General features: G+C 38.4%; 2 protein-coding genes and 1 long non-coding RNA gene across 8 annotated transcripts; 1 reads left to right on the top strand and 2 right to left on the bottom strand.

Moving 5' to 3' along the window:
* Positions 1-97: 97 nt before the first annotated feature.
* LOC147297718 (2-oxoglutarate (2OG) and Fe(II)-dependent oxygenase superfamily protein) lies at positions 98-3,944 on the bottom strand. 5 transcript variants are annotated; one of them, XM_086253987.1, is made up of 4 exons: positions 3,682-3,944; positions 2,136-3,238; positions 1,102-1,485; positions 98-590 (listed from the first exon to the last, which is right to left on the bottom strand). In XM_086253987.1, coding segments are annotated over exons 2-4 (1,431 nt in total). In that variant the 5' UTR covers positions 3,181-3,238; positions 3,682-3,944; the 3' UTR covers positions 98-588. The 5 variants fall into 5 exon arrangements, with proteins under 5 accessions (XP_086110113.1, XP_086110132.1, XP_086110127.1 ...); XM_086254006.1 differs by having other exon boundaries at positions 2,136-3,205; XM_086254001.1 differs by having other exon boundaries at positions 3,737-3,944.
* A 1,296-nt stretch (positions 3,945-5,240) lies between these two features.
* On the top strand, positions 5,241-8,371 carry LOC147297717 (uncharacterized). 2 transcript variants are annotated; one of them, XR_015120048.1, is made up of 4 exons: positions 5,241-5,378; positions 5,526-5,605; positions 8,092-8,167; positions 8,261-8,371. It is a non-coding gene; the product is annotated as an uncharacterized LOC147297717 (long non-coding RNA). The 2 variants fall into 2 exon arrangements; XR_015120047.1 differs by lacking the exon at positions 8,261-8,371 and having other exon boundaries at positions 8,092-8,229.
* LOC147297716 (G-type lectin S-receptor-like serine/threonine-protein kinase At4g27290) lies at positions 5,866-9,544 on the bottom strand. The gene is made up of 7 exons (XM_086230052.1): positions 8,044-9,544; positions 7,565-7,708; positions 7,312-7,442; positions 6,930-7,140; positions 6,597-6,834; positions 6,369-6,519; positions 5,866-6,272 (listed from the first exon to the last, which is right to left on the bottom strand). The coding sequence occupies exons 1-7, from the start codon at positions 9,308-9,310 to the stop codon at positions 5,958-5,960; spliced, it is 2,457 nt and encodes an 818-aa protein (XP_086086178.1). The 5' UTR covers positions 9,311-9,544; the 3' UTR covers positions 5,866-5,957.
* Between the last annotated feature and the right edge of the window lie 2,415 nt (positions 9,545-11,959).

Here is an 11,959-nt window from a genome sequence, read left to right as displayed (position 1 = left end):
TTGGAAGGTATCATTTTACCATAAATCCTATAATTTAATGGCATGCATTGAATTCAGACAAACAAGAGTATAAGAAGACTTAGAAGAGTTGTACAACTTTACAACAAGAATCCGGTGCTCTCTTTATTCATTTATAACTCGTACTTCTCTCTTTATTCGAATAACAAGTGTGGTAATATAGCATCAAGACTCACAACATAAAGGAGGTGCAAATATAATTCCAAAATCCCCCCTCAACTCCTATTCTATCTAGATGATCCTGATTATTTCTTCACTTCTTCTATGATCCTCTTGGTTTCTAACACCCTTCTCAGAGTGCAGTACAATTGATATACCAGTATATGAAGATCCACCTAATAAATCCAGGAGCTCACTTTGTCAATTATTGAAATTAAGGAATCTTTTCTCAAAATTGCCTATTTACATTCAACCGAAAACTGGATCATGGGCAGTATGTCATGATTATCATTTCCTGCAAGAATCACACACTGAAGCAGGACCATACGCTTCTGCATTGGAAATTACAGGTCGGCCATGGAACTAGTCAGAAGTTGATCAAGGTCGGCCGTGGAAATCAAGGAGATTGATTCCTGCAGAAAAGGACAATGAATATTAATTCACATAGTAGCTCTCAACGAAATGGGAAAAAGATAAAAATGCAACCCAAATGATTTAAACTTGAAAAAAAGAAAAATGGGATGACAACCAAGGTTAAAAGGTGTAGCCATTTTGGTGTACTTGAATTGAAAACTGCTTAAAACTTCAGAACTTTATCATGGATGAAATGAAACTGAGTCAACTGACCACCATACCAGTGGAAGTTAATAATGGAGGTCACTGAATTTAGAACAAACTTTTTCTCCCTTTCCAGTTTCTACCTCAGAGTATATAACTTCAATTCAAACACAATCTTCAGACATTATATTTCACTGACACATGTATCATATTAAAAATTTCACAATCAGGAGGCAGCTAGCATTTTATTTATATTCTTAGAAAGCATGCGTAATTCTCTGCAAAGCATTCAATCCAAAGAGGCATAAAATGCATAAGTATGAATGATTATTCAGATACGAACTTGATAACTTGAATGGTACTCACAATTACAGTTAGCCAAGTGTTGACTGGCCTGTCCAGGTTCAGTAAGACTTAACTCCATATCATGAGTAGCCGTCCAACCAGGTTCATATGCTTCAAGAAAACCAATCTTTGCCTTATTGGGTAGATCATGGGGATGAACAAATGGCACTCCATGTGGCCACCCAATCTCCATTCTTATATTGGCGCATGGGCTATCAAGCGTGTGAATGTGATTCTCACACTCCTTCAGGTTGCAGAACCTCAGCTTGATTCCCTTCTTGTCTGCAATGTCCTGAACCCTCTCCTTCAGAACTCTTTGGGCCTCAAGCCGTAATCTCTTGGAAGGTGGCAGAGGTTTGGATCTCGAATCATTCTTCCTCCTCCTTAACAAAGGCTTCATAGATCCTGTACCAGCATTTCATCGATCCAAGGACCTGCTGTTAAAAACTTCTCACTAAGAGCTACTCACACAGAGAACACAATGACATCCAACATCAAGACGATGCATCAGATGGAGTGAATTGCTAGAAGATAATATTAGATTGAAGATCCTTGTTTCTGACAACAGGATTTGCAAAAACTGTTAAGTAGGCACAATAGGTAAGTTATATTTTCCTTTCTTTTTCCATTCACTGAAATAAAGTAGCATCTAATATTAATGATAACAAAATCTATGTTTTCTCATTCAAACAAGCACAAAGCCTACACAATAGAGTTGCAGTTAATTTACCTATTCAATGAATATCAATTATACAACACGTCAACAACCCTTCTAAGAGAAATCAGAAGCCAAATTCACTGTTTAATGTTATCTATCTTTTGGTGTGTACATGTGCTTCTGTGAGTAAAACCAGTCATGTCTGAAAGAAAAAAATCTTTCGACTTTCACACATATATGACATGCCTGAACAAAGCATAATAGGCAATCAAGGTAATTAGCTGTCATGAAAAGGAAAAAACATTCATGAAATTAATTTACAGTATATTAACAAGATCTTATTATGCAATTTCTACAAAATGAGCAGGCAATGATGAAAAAGATTAATGCAGCATACCATCTTGGGTTGCATGAAAATTGAAACTTTGAAAATTGTGTCTATTAAAGAGTTGATCGGTTGGGTGAGATCTCTGCATAAAATCATCAACTGGTACTGGAAGCTGGAACTCTGCTTCAACCCCATGGCCAGCAGCTCTCATCTCTGAACAACTGAGACTGGTCATGGATTTAGGCATGAGTTTAAAAGCCAATGAACATCGTCCAAACAAGTTGCTCTGTATATTGGTAATCTCTGTTCTCTGTAGTGCAGGGTTGACATATCCTGCAGTTGCCTGATAGAGTGCAAGTCCAGGGTAAACAATAGCTTCTTGAGGACCAAGATCTTCATCCACAAGAACCCAACGACCCTGAAAGTCCTTTATGTGTAGACCTGCCTTATCTGACTTGACAAGAGATATCAAGCTTTTGTCAACTTGATGCTCATGGTCAGAAAACATAACCAACTGGCTATCCTCTTGGGTTGTAAAATTATGGTGCTGTGCTCCCTGAAATGATGGCCGTGCATGGCAACAGACAGACAGTACTGAAGAAGATATTTCCCGATTTCTTAAGGGAACATTATCAAGTACTTCAGTAAATGGTGAACTCCGCAAGTTCAAATAGAAGCTGATAGCATCCAATATATCCCGAGCTGCATTTCCGAGCAGTGAAAATATATCTGGCAAACCTGCTGGAGGAAATTCCATTGTGTTGTTGGGCTCTAAAGGAGTGAGTCCAGGTCTGTAATCATAGGTTTCTAGCCACATTTGAGAATCTGCATAGTAACCAGAAGTCTTGCACCAGTCACGAGGGTCATTGGTATCAACCATATCTGCAGGTGGGAATGATGCTCTTTGGTGGAAGTAGAGGCGAGCTGAATCTAGCGCGGACCTCAAAAGAGCCCCATCACTCAACGGAAATTGAATGATGGCAGCGGAATATTGAGCTAGCGATTGTGACAAAGTTGAAACAGATAGTTTGTAAGAATCTGATGGAAGGCCTTCAGCAGGTGCAAGATCAGTTAGCTTCACACGACCCAGAGATGGCAGGCCATTACCTGCCATGAAATCCTGTGGATGTACTCGCTACCTAATTTTGAACAGAGGTATGTACCCAATTTAACTGCATAATTTACAATTGACATAAGCATAATGTCCAAAAAGCAGTCTTTCTTGATATAGCAAAGTGAAAATCTTAAAGAACACTTGGGTAACGATGAGCCTCTCTATTAAGATTTATCTAATCGTTCAAATGCTGGGTTTGTTTCAAAAATTACTATTCCCTCAACTTTTTAACAAACAAATCATAAGGAAGAAACCCAATAACACCAATGGACAACAATTTCAATCCAAATTTAGCTTTAATTAATAGTATCCATGAAAGTAACCCAATTCCAAAGTGGGTACAACCGGACCAATTTGTCACCTTTATTTCCTGTCATTTATACATAAATGTTTAAAAGCAGGAAACATTCCCAATTCTCAAAACAAGCCCAGCAAGAGAGAGAGAGAGAGAGAGAGAGAGAGAGAGAGAGAGAGAGAGAGAGAGAGAGAGCATAAACTGACCTTCTTGAACCAAAAATGCTGCAGAAGGCAACCAAGAAATTTCAACACAACGGACCTTGAAAAAAGAATGCTGCAGAAGGTAACCAAGAAAGTTGAGTACAAGGGAGATTAGGGTTTTGCAAAGATAGATCATGTGAGCATGGTGCTCTTTTTATCAGAGTGACGACAATGGAAACTGGGTGCGGTGGAATTTTTCGATTTTGAACTGACAGAGCTCGCAAATGCCATCTCAGCAGCAACTAGCGGTGCTATTCGGTGTTGAACTGTTGTGTCACAAATGACATCCAAGTCTTCAGTCTCTTCAAAAACACTTTTATAGTTTTATACTTTTATCTAATTGATGGAAAATTTAGACAAAAAAAATTGATGGAAAATTTCGAACTTTTTACCCCCAATTCTCTTACATGAGGTGGACCTATCATGTTGTGAGAAACATTTAAAATTGAAAGGCTTGGAAAGAATTGAGTATTGCTATTCTTTCTGTAGAAAATATTAAGTATTTCTATTGTTAAATTATCCCATCTCTAACCATCTTTTTAATAGAAATGTGACCAATTATATTAGACATATTTCTGTTTAAAATATAAGGCTTTTTGGGGGGGTTTTATTTTGTTAGGCACACATTTTTTGTTGTTTCATTTGAGTCTCATTTTAGTGTTTTTTTGAAGACAAAAAACTTAATAAAATTAGGTTTGAGCCCCACATTACAACCAATTTTCAATTTAATTAGCAATGTGGCTCAATTTATTATTTGGGTGACATGTGAGGTACCCCACCCCCCAAAATTGGAATTTCAGTAATTCCGGCGCATGATCAGAATTGTTTATTTTTTAAATCATCTATTATAGATCATCTCTGCAAAAAAAATCAACTCAATCGAAAATCGTTTACTTATATAACTATTTGTTTGATTGTGCTAGTTACCAACATTTATCTAGAGTATGTAATCAGGCAGAGCGTACCTAGCTAAGAGTGCGCTTGTGTTTCTTGATTTCCAAGTGTAGGTTGAAAATGGCCCAATTTGGTTATCTAATATACAACATTATGATATTATCTAAATAGAGAGAATTCAATGGTTCTTGAACTTTATCTCGAATATCACTTTGATTCAGAAACTTGTTTTTTGAATTATAGTCCACGAACTTTAACATGTGTATCACTTTAGTCTATTCCGTCAATTTTCTTTATATTTTTTTGTTAATTTTAGTTATGTATATCACGTTGATAAAAGAAAGAGATGATGAGTTATCATTTTTATCTTTCAAAAGTATCTCATATGCTTGACATGTAACTAAAATTAATAGAAAAAGTGGATAAAATTGACGGAATAGATTCAAGTGATACATGGGTGAAAGTTTGCAGCACTATAAAATTCAAAAAAAAAATTTGTGGATCAAACTGATAGTAAGGGTAAAGTTCAAGAATCTAAATAAAAATATAAAACATATCTATTCTATAAAAAAAAAAGTAAGAATAATAAATTGCAAAATTATATTTAAACGACAATGTTTCCAACATAAAGCACGACATAATAAGTAGAGGATCCATTTCCGGTTTAACGAACATTCTTAACGTTAGATATACAGGTGGTATGCAGTGTGCTCTTCTCTCCCAAAAGACCCACACCTCTCTCTCTCTCGCTGATCACTGACTCGGTTCAAGCACAGAATCAGCGCAGCTGCTTTGAAAGCGTTGAGGTACAAAACAATGCGTGAGAGAGCTCATTTTAGTTAAAATTCAAAGTGGTTTGCTATTAATTCTCCAATTGCGTTGAATCGTTGCCATTAATTGTTTGTTTTCTGTCGCAAAAAGAATAAGTTGCTAACTTGTTTGTCGTCTTCAAGGAAAGGAAATGAATAAGCTATAATCGGTTCACTGGGTGGAGCTGTGGTCATGGAGTTTGTTTGGTCTCTTCAATAAAAAGGTTCGATTTTTAGGCTCAATATCAAAATCCCACTATTTATTTCTGGTTTGTTTTGTTTTGTGCTTTACATTAATTGGTTTGACTGCTGCCATATGCCTTATATTAGATTATGGTTCTTCTTGGTTTGACTGCTTTGAGTGCTTTCATTATTTGGATTTTATTTAGCAATACATTGATTGGTCATTCTAAACAACTCAAAATTCAAACTATTTACATAGGAAAGCCTATATAATAAAGCAAGCATAAAGATAAGCAGAGAATAATATTCTAGAAACTCTCTTATTTAACTTAGCTCACTTCAACAGACATCGGATTAAGTTAAGAAAATATAAACACAAACATGAAAATTCATTTAGCGAGCTTCGAGGTGTGTAAAACTGACTTCATTAGCTGAACATGCTTTAGACTCGTCTGTAGAGGGATCGACCTGGAGTTCAGTGAGATCCCTTTCACTATAAAAACCAGGTTTTTGAGGTTGAGGCAATGCACCTTCACCACTCAACATTAGAACTACAGCTGACATATTTGGCCTGTCTTCTGGATTTCGCTGCACACATAAAAGACCCACATGAACTGATCGCACAACTACTTCATGCAGATTGCTGGAGTCCCCTACTGATGCATCAAGCAGTTCAATGGACCTGCCTTCTGTGTATAACTTCCATGCCTAAAACATCAAAACCATTGATTCATTTTACTAAATAAATAGAAGAAGCATAATCAAGCAAAAGGAAAGTTTTTTAACTTGACAGTTGACTCTCACATGTCCAAGAAGGTTGAAGCTGTGGCCTGGATGAGAGAACCCTCTGTTTCTCTTCCCACTCATTATCTCTAGCACCAAAACACCAAAGCTAAAGACGTCGGATTTTATCGAGTAGAACCCATCAATTGTATATTCTGGTGACATGTAACCGCTGCAAACGAATGAGTCAAAATCTAATTTTATAAGCAAAGCAAGTAGACTATACATCAGTTCTTTTGGGATACTTACTATGTTCCAACCACTTTCTTTGTTTTTGCATTAGTTTCATTTCCTCCAAAACTTCTAGCCAGGCCAAAGTCTGATATTTTTGGGTTGAATTCACTGTCTAATAAAATATTACCTGCTTTGAGATCTCTATGAATTACTCTTAGTCTAGAATCTTGGTGAAGATAGAGAAGCCCGCGAGCAATACCATTAATAATGTCAAAGCGTTTCTGCCAATCTAGTAGCATGCTTTTTCTTAGATCTGCAAAATGGCATGACAAATGGGGACACTATTAGGTGATTAGAAACTTAAGTGGACTACTTTTGCATCTTCTTAAGGCTTCTGAGAGGTCAAACCAAAAATAAAGAAGTCTAAGCTTTTGTTAGGCATGCATTCGTAGATGAGCATCATTTCATCTGCTTCAATGCAGCATCCTAGAAGCTTCACTAGATTCCTGTGCTGAAGTTTGGCAATATGTGTAACCTCATTCTTGAACTCATCCAGTCCTTGTTTAGAATGTTTTGACAGCCTTTTCACAGCTATATCTTGTCCATCTTTCAATATACCCTGAAATCCATCAGTCCATGTTATGACCAATATTCACTCTGCAGTCTGCACATGTTCAACATACTACGTACTTGTATAGTATTCATCAGTCCATATATTGGCCAAAGCTACATGTACCACACGACTTGGAAACTGTCAACTTAATTTGTATGGAGGACTATCTAATTTTACCTTAAAGACAGATCCAAAACCGCCTTCTCCAAGTTTATTGTCATTTGAAAAGTTATTGGTTGCACAAACAACAGTGGCCAAGTCAAATAATGGTAATTCCAGATCTTTCCTTTGGCTGCACGTCATTTTTCCTGCAAAGTATGTAGTGAAGTAAATAATCTAACATAGAACTAAACTACCTAGCTAGAAAAAGGAGGGGCAACAGAACTCCCTAGCTTGGAGAACGAAGGGCAGATGAGCACAAGCAACTTACCATCTTTTTGGTGCTGCTTCTTCCAAACATAAAAGAGCAGGGCTAGGCTCAGGATCAGCAGTCCAGTTGACAAAGTACTGCTTACTATGATTCTCACATTCTCCACATCAGATTTAGCATTGATCTTTACATTATTTTTGTGATCTAGGAAAGAAAAATTATGTCATGTCTATCATCCAATGAACAATGCTAGTTTCTGAGACAATTCTAAAAGAAGATTATGCTAACTGTGTCAGAAGTCAAAATTTTAGAGTTAATAGTTAATACAACCTTTCAGTTTGTTATGCTTTGACACTATTTTGTGCATATGATCATGAATAAATGCATAAATCAACATTGGGGTGTTTCAGATCAAAATGTGTTTTTTCATTGCTCCTCTCTACATTGCTAGTTGGCACATGTACTGGGGAATTGTTTTCTTTTTGCGGTGTCTTTTCTTTTCTTTTAGCATTGTATAAAACAGCAATATGATTCCATACCTAGTTCTGATGCTGCCATTCTTATATAGATATCTTGCCCGTTTTCAGTGAAATTCCTTATATCAATGAGGTCGCCGAACCACAGCAAGCACCCAGTTCCTCCTTCCCTGATATCCAAATTTGCGTAAGCTGTGCAGGTGCAGTTTTTCATGCACACTATCTCACATTCCTTGAGGTTCATACTTCTGTTAAACCAGGATTGTTCTGTGCTTGGCAGTTTCACCCCAGAGTACTTCTGAAACATGTCTCCTTTGCAATTCAGCGGAGTCTTTCTCACACAGCCATTTGACCAATCCACCAAATTCCAATACTCTTTTGGAAATTTGGGTACAAATCCTTTCAGGCAGCCACACACTGGGGAGTTCTCAATATTACATGCACTATAAGCACCACAGAGTGCATAATTGTCACAGTTATCAATCTGTGCTGTTAGATAAAGGAACCAACCTTGAGTTCTATCAATCCATGTGTAGCGCTGCACAAGCCCATCTACAGTTATCACCATCTGTGACAGAGTTGAGCTGTTCAGAAGTTTATAACTATAATATATTTCATCATGATCAAAAACAAGACCATATGTGTATAAAGGGTTTGGACTTAAATGAGGTGTTCCGCTAAATCGGATTCCATTCCATGGTCCAGTTCGAAATTTTGTGACTGGACCCTCCCTCATTATTAGTTCCGGATATCCGTTGGGATCAAGTTGATATGTATAATTGCCATGAGAAGGATCCTGGGGACTTTTCCATGATGTAAGATGCCAGCTGAAGCCTGTAATTGTGTTCCTACCAAGCTTCATACCTGGCAGAAATGTGTCACCTGGGTAATCAAAACTTTGCCACAGAAAATTATCTGGACCATTATCGCTGCCATCTATCACAACAAGATTTCCTGAATCCAAAAGATATGCCACTGGATTCTCTGCAGATCTTGATGTGTTGGAGGACCAAACTGTGCTCTTGTTATGGTTGAGAAGGACAAGAATTCCAGGGTTGGTGACCTTCAGTATACCTGATGGATCAATGAGGGGTGTGTCTCTGTTGGCAACCCATACGATGGTGGTAACCGATATCTTCTTGTACCATATCCCCAGGTATCGTTTATTAGAAGCACTGGGACTAAAAAATCCAAGCTCAAAGGTTCCACGAGCTGAAACTATGGTCTCGCCGTCTCTGATGGACTGAAATGTACCTGTGGTGTCTTCTGCTGTGGAAACTATTGCTGTGATGAACAACAGCAAGGAGGAGGAAAAAAGATGCAAGCACATCTTAAGCCTTCAATGGTTTTTTCATTACATGCACTCGGAATGAAATGAATCTTGAAGACCTCATTTGTCCCCCTAGGCCCCTTACTATAATAGTTGAAATAACATTGAAGGCTTGAAGCCTACCTGTATGATTTATTTGGCTCTCATTTTCCAACCATGCATTTATGAGCGCTCTCTTAAAATTTTCTATGAAGGCTTGAAACTGGCTACGTATTTGGATATATTTGTTTTTTGGGTGAACCAGAAGAGTATGCAATTAGTTTACAGTTATTTGACATGTTTTTGGTGAACATAAATAGAGAGTTATGAATGCAAGCAATTAATCATTCATTTTCTTCTTATATATTTTACACCTGTAAATGGATAGATTTGGTACACTGTCCTTTTCTTTTAGTTTGCATTATGAAGAGTTTGACTTGCATTTGTCTGACTTTTATTAGAAGATAATTGAAGCAATAATTTGGTAAAACCTTGTCTGCATAATCTCTCACCATTACTGTTGCAGCATTGGCAACTTGATTAGGTTGCAGTAATGGAAGGGCACTTGAATAGGCCACTGTCGACGTCTGTGGACCTTTGGTTAGTTGTCTCTAATTAATATATTCATGCATGCATGACATATTGACATGTCTAGCTCGATCCATAAGTGGGCAAGTGCATTAATGACAATGTACGAATAATTGAATATTACCTTGAAACCAAACTTCTCCTCAAGAAGATAGAAAGGCGCGTTTCAGGTGAGACCCTAATAACCACAGAATGACAAGTGCTTTTTCTAGACAGCTAAAAACCGCCAGAAAATAACATTTTTTTAATGTTAAAGAAACGCCATCAAGAATGCAACTATCAAGTAAGGTGATTCAAAATTTTGCCGAAACCATAAGGAACAAACACTTTGTTGATGGTGGTATCCTTGACGACTAAAAACAAACGAGTATTATATTGAAAGCTGCTATTTGAACACCTTTTTTTTTTTTTTCTTTTTGCACACTCCTATAATTTAATTTGTGAATTTACCTAATTAACACAAAAGAAAAAGACATTAAATGATAACCCTTACACACCTATCAACTTAGACAAAAAAAAACACACACACACACACACACACCACACCACCTCTACCTGACCCACACCTTCCTCCCTCCCCCCGTTTCACCTGACCCACCCAGCCCCTCCTTCCTCACCAGACCACTTCCCTTCCTCCCTCTCCTTCTCTCTCATCCCTGCATGCAGCACCACCTTCCTCGATCCCTCTCTCCTCCCCGTATGCAGCATCACCTCACTCCTTCCCCCCGTTTCACTCAACACACCCAGCCCCTCCCCCCCTCACCCGACCACCTTTTTCCCTCCCGCATCCTCCCCGCATTCTCTCTCTTCCCCCGCAGCACCACCTCCCCGTCACATGCCATTATGAACTGGTCCGCCGAAACGGTTAGCTTCGTTCAGCAGACAGCCACCGAACAACCAGGAAACTTTGGGCGGATGACTACCAAACCGAAACTAACCGTTTCCCCCGCAGCACCACCTCCCCGTCATAGGTCATTCTGAACTAGTCCGCCGAAACGGTTAGCTTCATTTAGCAGACAGCCATCGAACAACCAGGAAACGTTGGGCGGATGACTGCCGAACCGAAACTAACCGTTTCGGCCGACCAGTGCCGAATGGCCTGTGACGAGGAGGTGGTGTTGCGGGGGAAGAGAGAGGGAGAAAGGTGGTGCGGGGAGGGTGCGGGAGGGAATGAGGTGGTCGAGTGAGAAAGAGATGGGCTGGGTGGGTTGGGTGAAACGAGGGGATAGAGGGAGGTGGTGTTGCATGCGGGAAGGTGAGGGGGGGATTGGGTGTTTTTATTTTTTTGGTCTGAGGTTGTCCGGAGAGGGAAAGGGAGGGAGCTGGGTGGGTTGGTGAAGGGGTGTGTTTTTTTTTGTTTTTTTTTTTTGTCTGAGTTGATGGGGGTGTGTTGGGTGATGAGTTGTGGTGATAAATTTTGTGAAAATATAAAATGAGAAAAAGTGTGAAAATTGTGTGCAAAAAGAAAGAAAAAAAAAAAGTGTAAAGGTGTGCAAATAGTAGCTCTCATTATATTTTGATAATTGTGTGAGGTTGTTTTGGATTGTACAAGAATCACCACTCCATTTAAAAATAATTACACACACCATTTGTTGTTAGTGGTTTTTCAAAAGAGATTCTATCAGTTTGCAAAAGGTTTGAATAATTTTTTTTTTCTGATAAAAAAGGGTTTGAGTATGTTTACACGTAACCTTCTTGTTAGTTAACTGTTTTTTCTGTTGGCGTCAGTCTAACAACGTTTGTGAATACTAAAAAACTACCCTTGAACAATAACAACGGTTAAGATCAAGTATTACATCCAAATACCCCCAAAAGCCACCGCAAATCCAAAATGATAGGAACCAAGGATTGAATAAACTTGAGGAGAATAGAGGTCTAAAATGTCAGCTTGCAAACCAGTCGCCTATCAATGACCTCTTGGTCAAATCATCGAATGTGCCTGATCAAATGCGCCAATTTCCTCAATATATATGCATCATGATTCATACCAATTCATCTATATACATTTTTTCTCTAGGACGGAAGCCCGCAAATCCGCAATTTATTTTTCACGGATTTCCAGTGCCGAGAGCTTGGCAGTGC

The sequence above is a fragment of the Dryas octopetala genome, chromosome 1, assembly GCF_963921425.1.
Source record: "Dryas octopetala chromosome 1, drDryOcto1.1, whole genome shotgun sequence".
NCBI classification, from domain to species: domain Eukaryota; kingdom Viridiplantae; phylum Streptophyta; class Magnoliopsida; order Rosales; family Rosaceae; genus Dryas; species Dryas octopetala.
This window is presented reverse-complemented; position numbering and strand designations above follow the sequence as displayed.

Excerpts from the sequence above, each read along its gene's own strand:
- LOC147297718 (XM_086253987.1), bottom strand. The coding sequence starts at position 3,180 with ATGGCAGGTAATGGCCTGCCATCTCTGGGTCGTGTGAAGCTAACTGAT. Across the intron at positions 1,486-2,135 it reads TTTTCATGCAACCCAAGATG|GATCTATGAAGCCTTTGTTA; the intron begins GTATGCTGCATT and ends ATGCTGGTACAG.
- LOC147297716 (XM_086230052.1), bottom strand. The coding sequence starts at position 9,310 with ATGTGCTTGCATCTTTTTTCCTCCTCCTTGCTGTTGTTCATCACAGCA. Across the intron at positions 7,141-7,311 it reads GTTTTGGATCTGTCTTTAAG|GGTATATTGAAAGATGGACA; the intron begins GTAAAATTAGAT and ends GATGGATTTCAG. Across the intron at positions 6,520-6,596 it reads AAGAAAGTGGTTGGAACATA|CGGTTACATGTCACCAGAAT; the intron begins GTAAGTATCCCA and ends ATTCGTTTGCAG.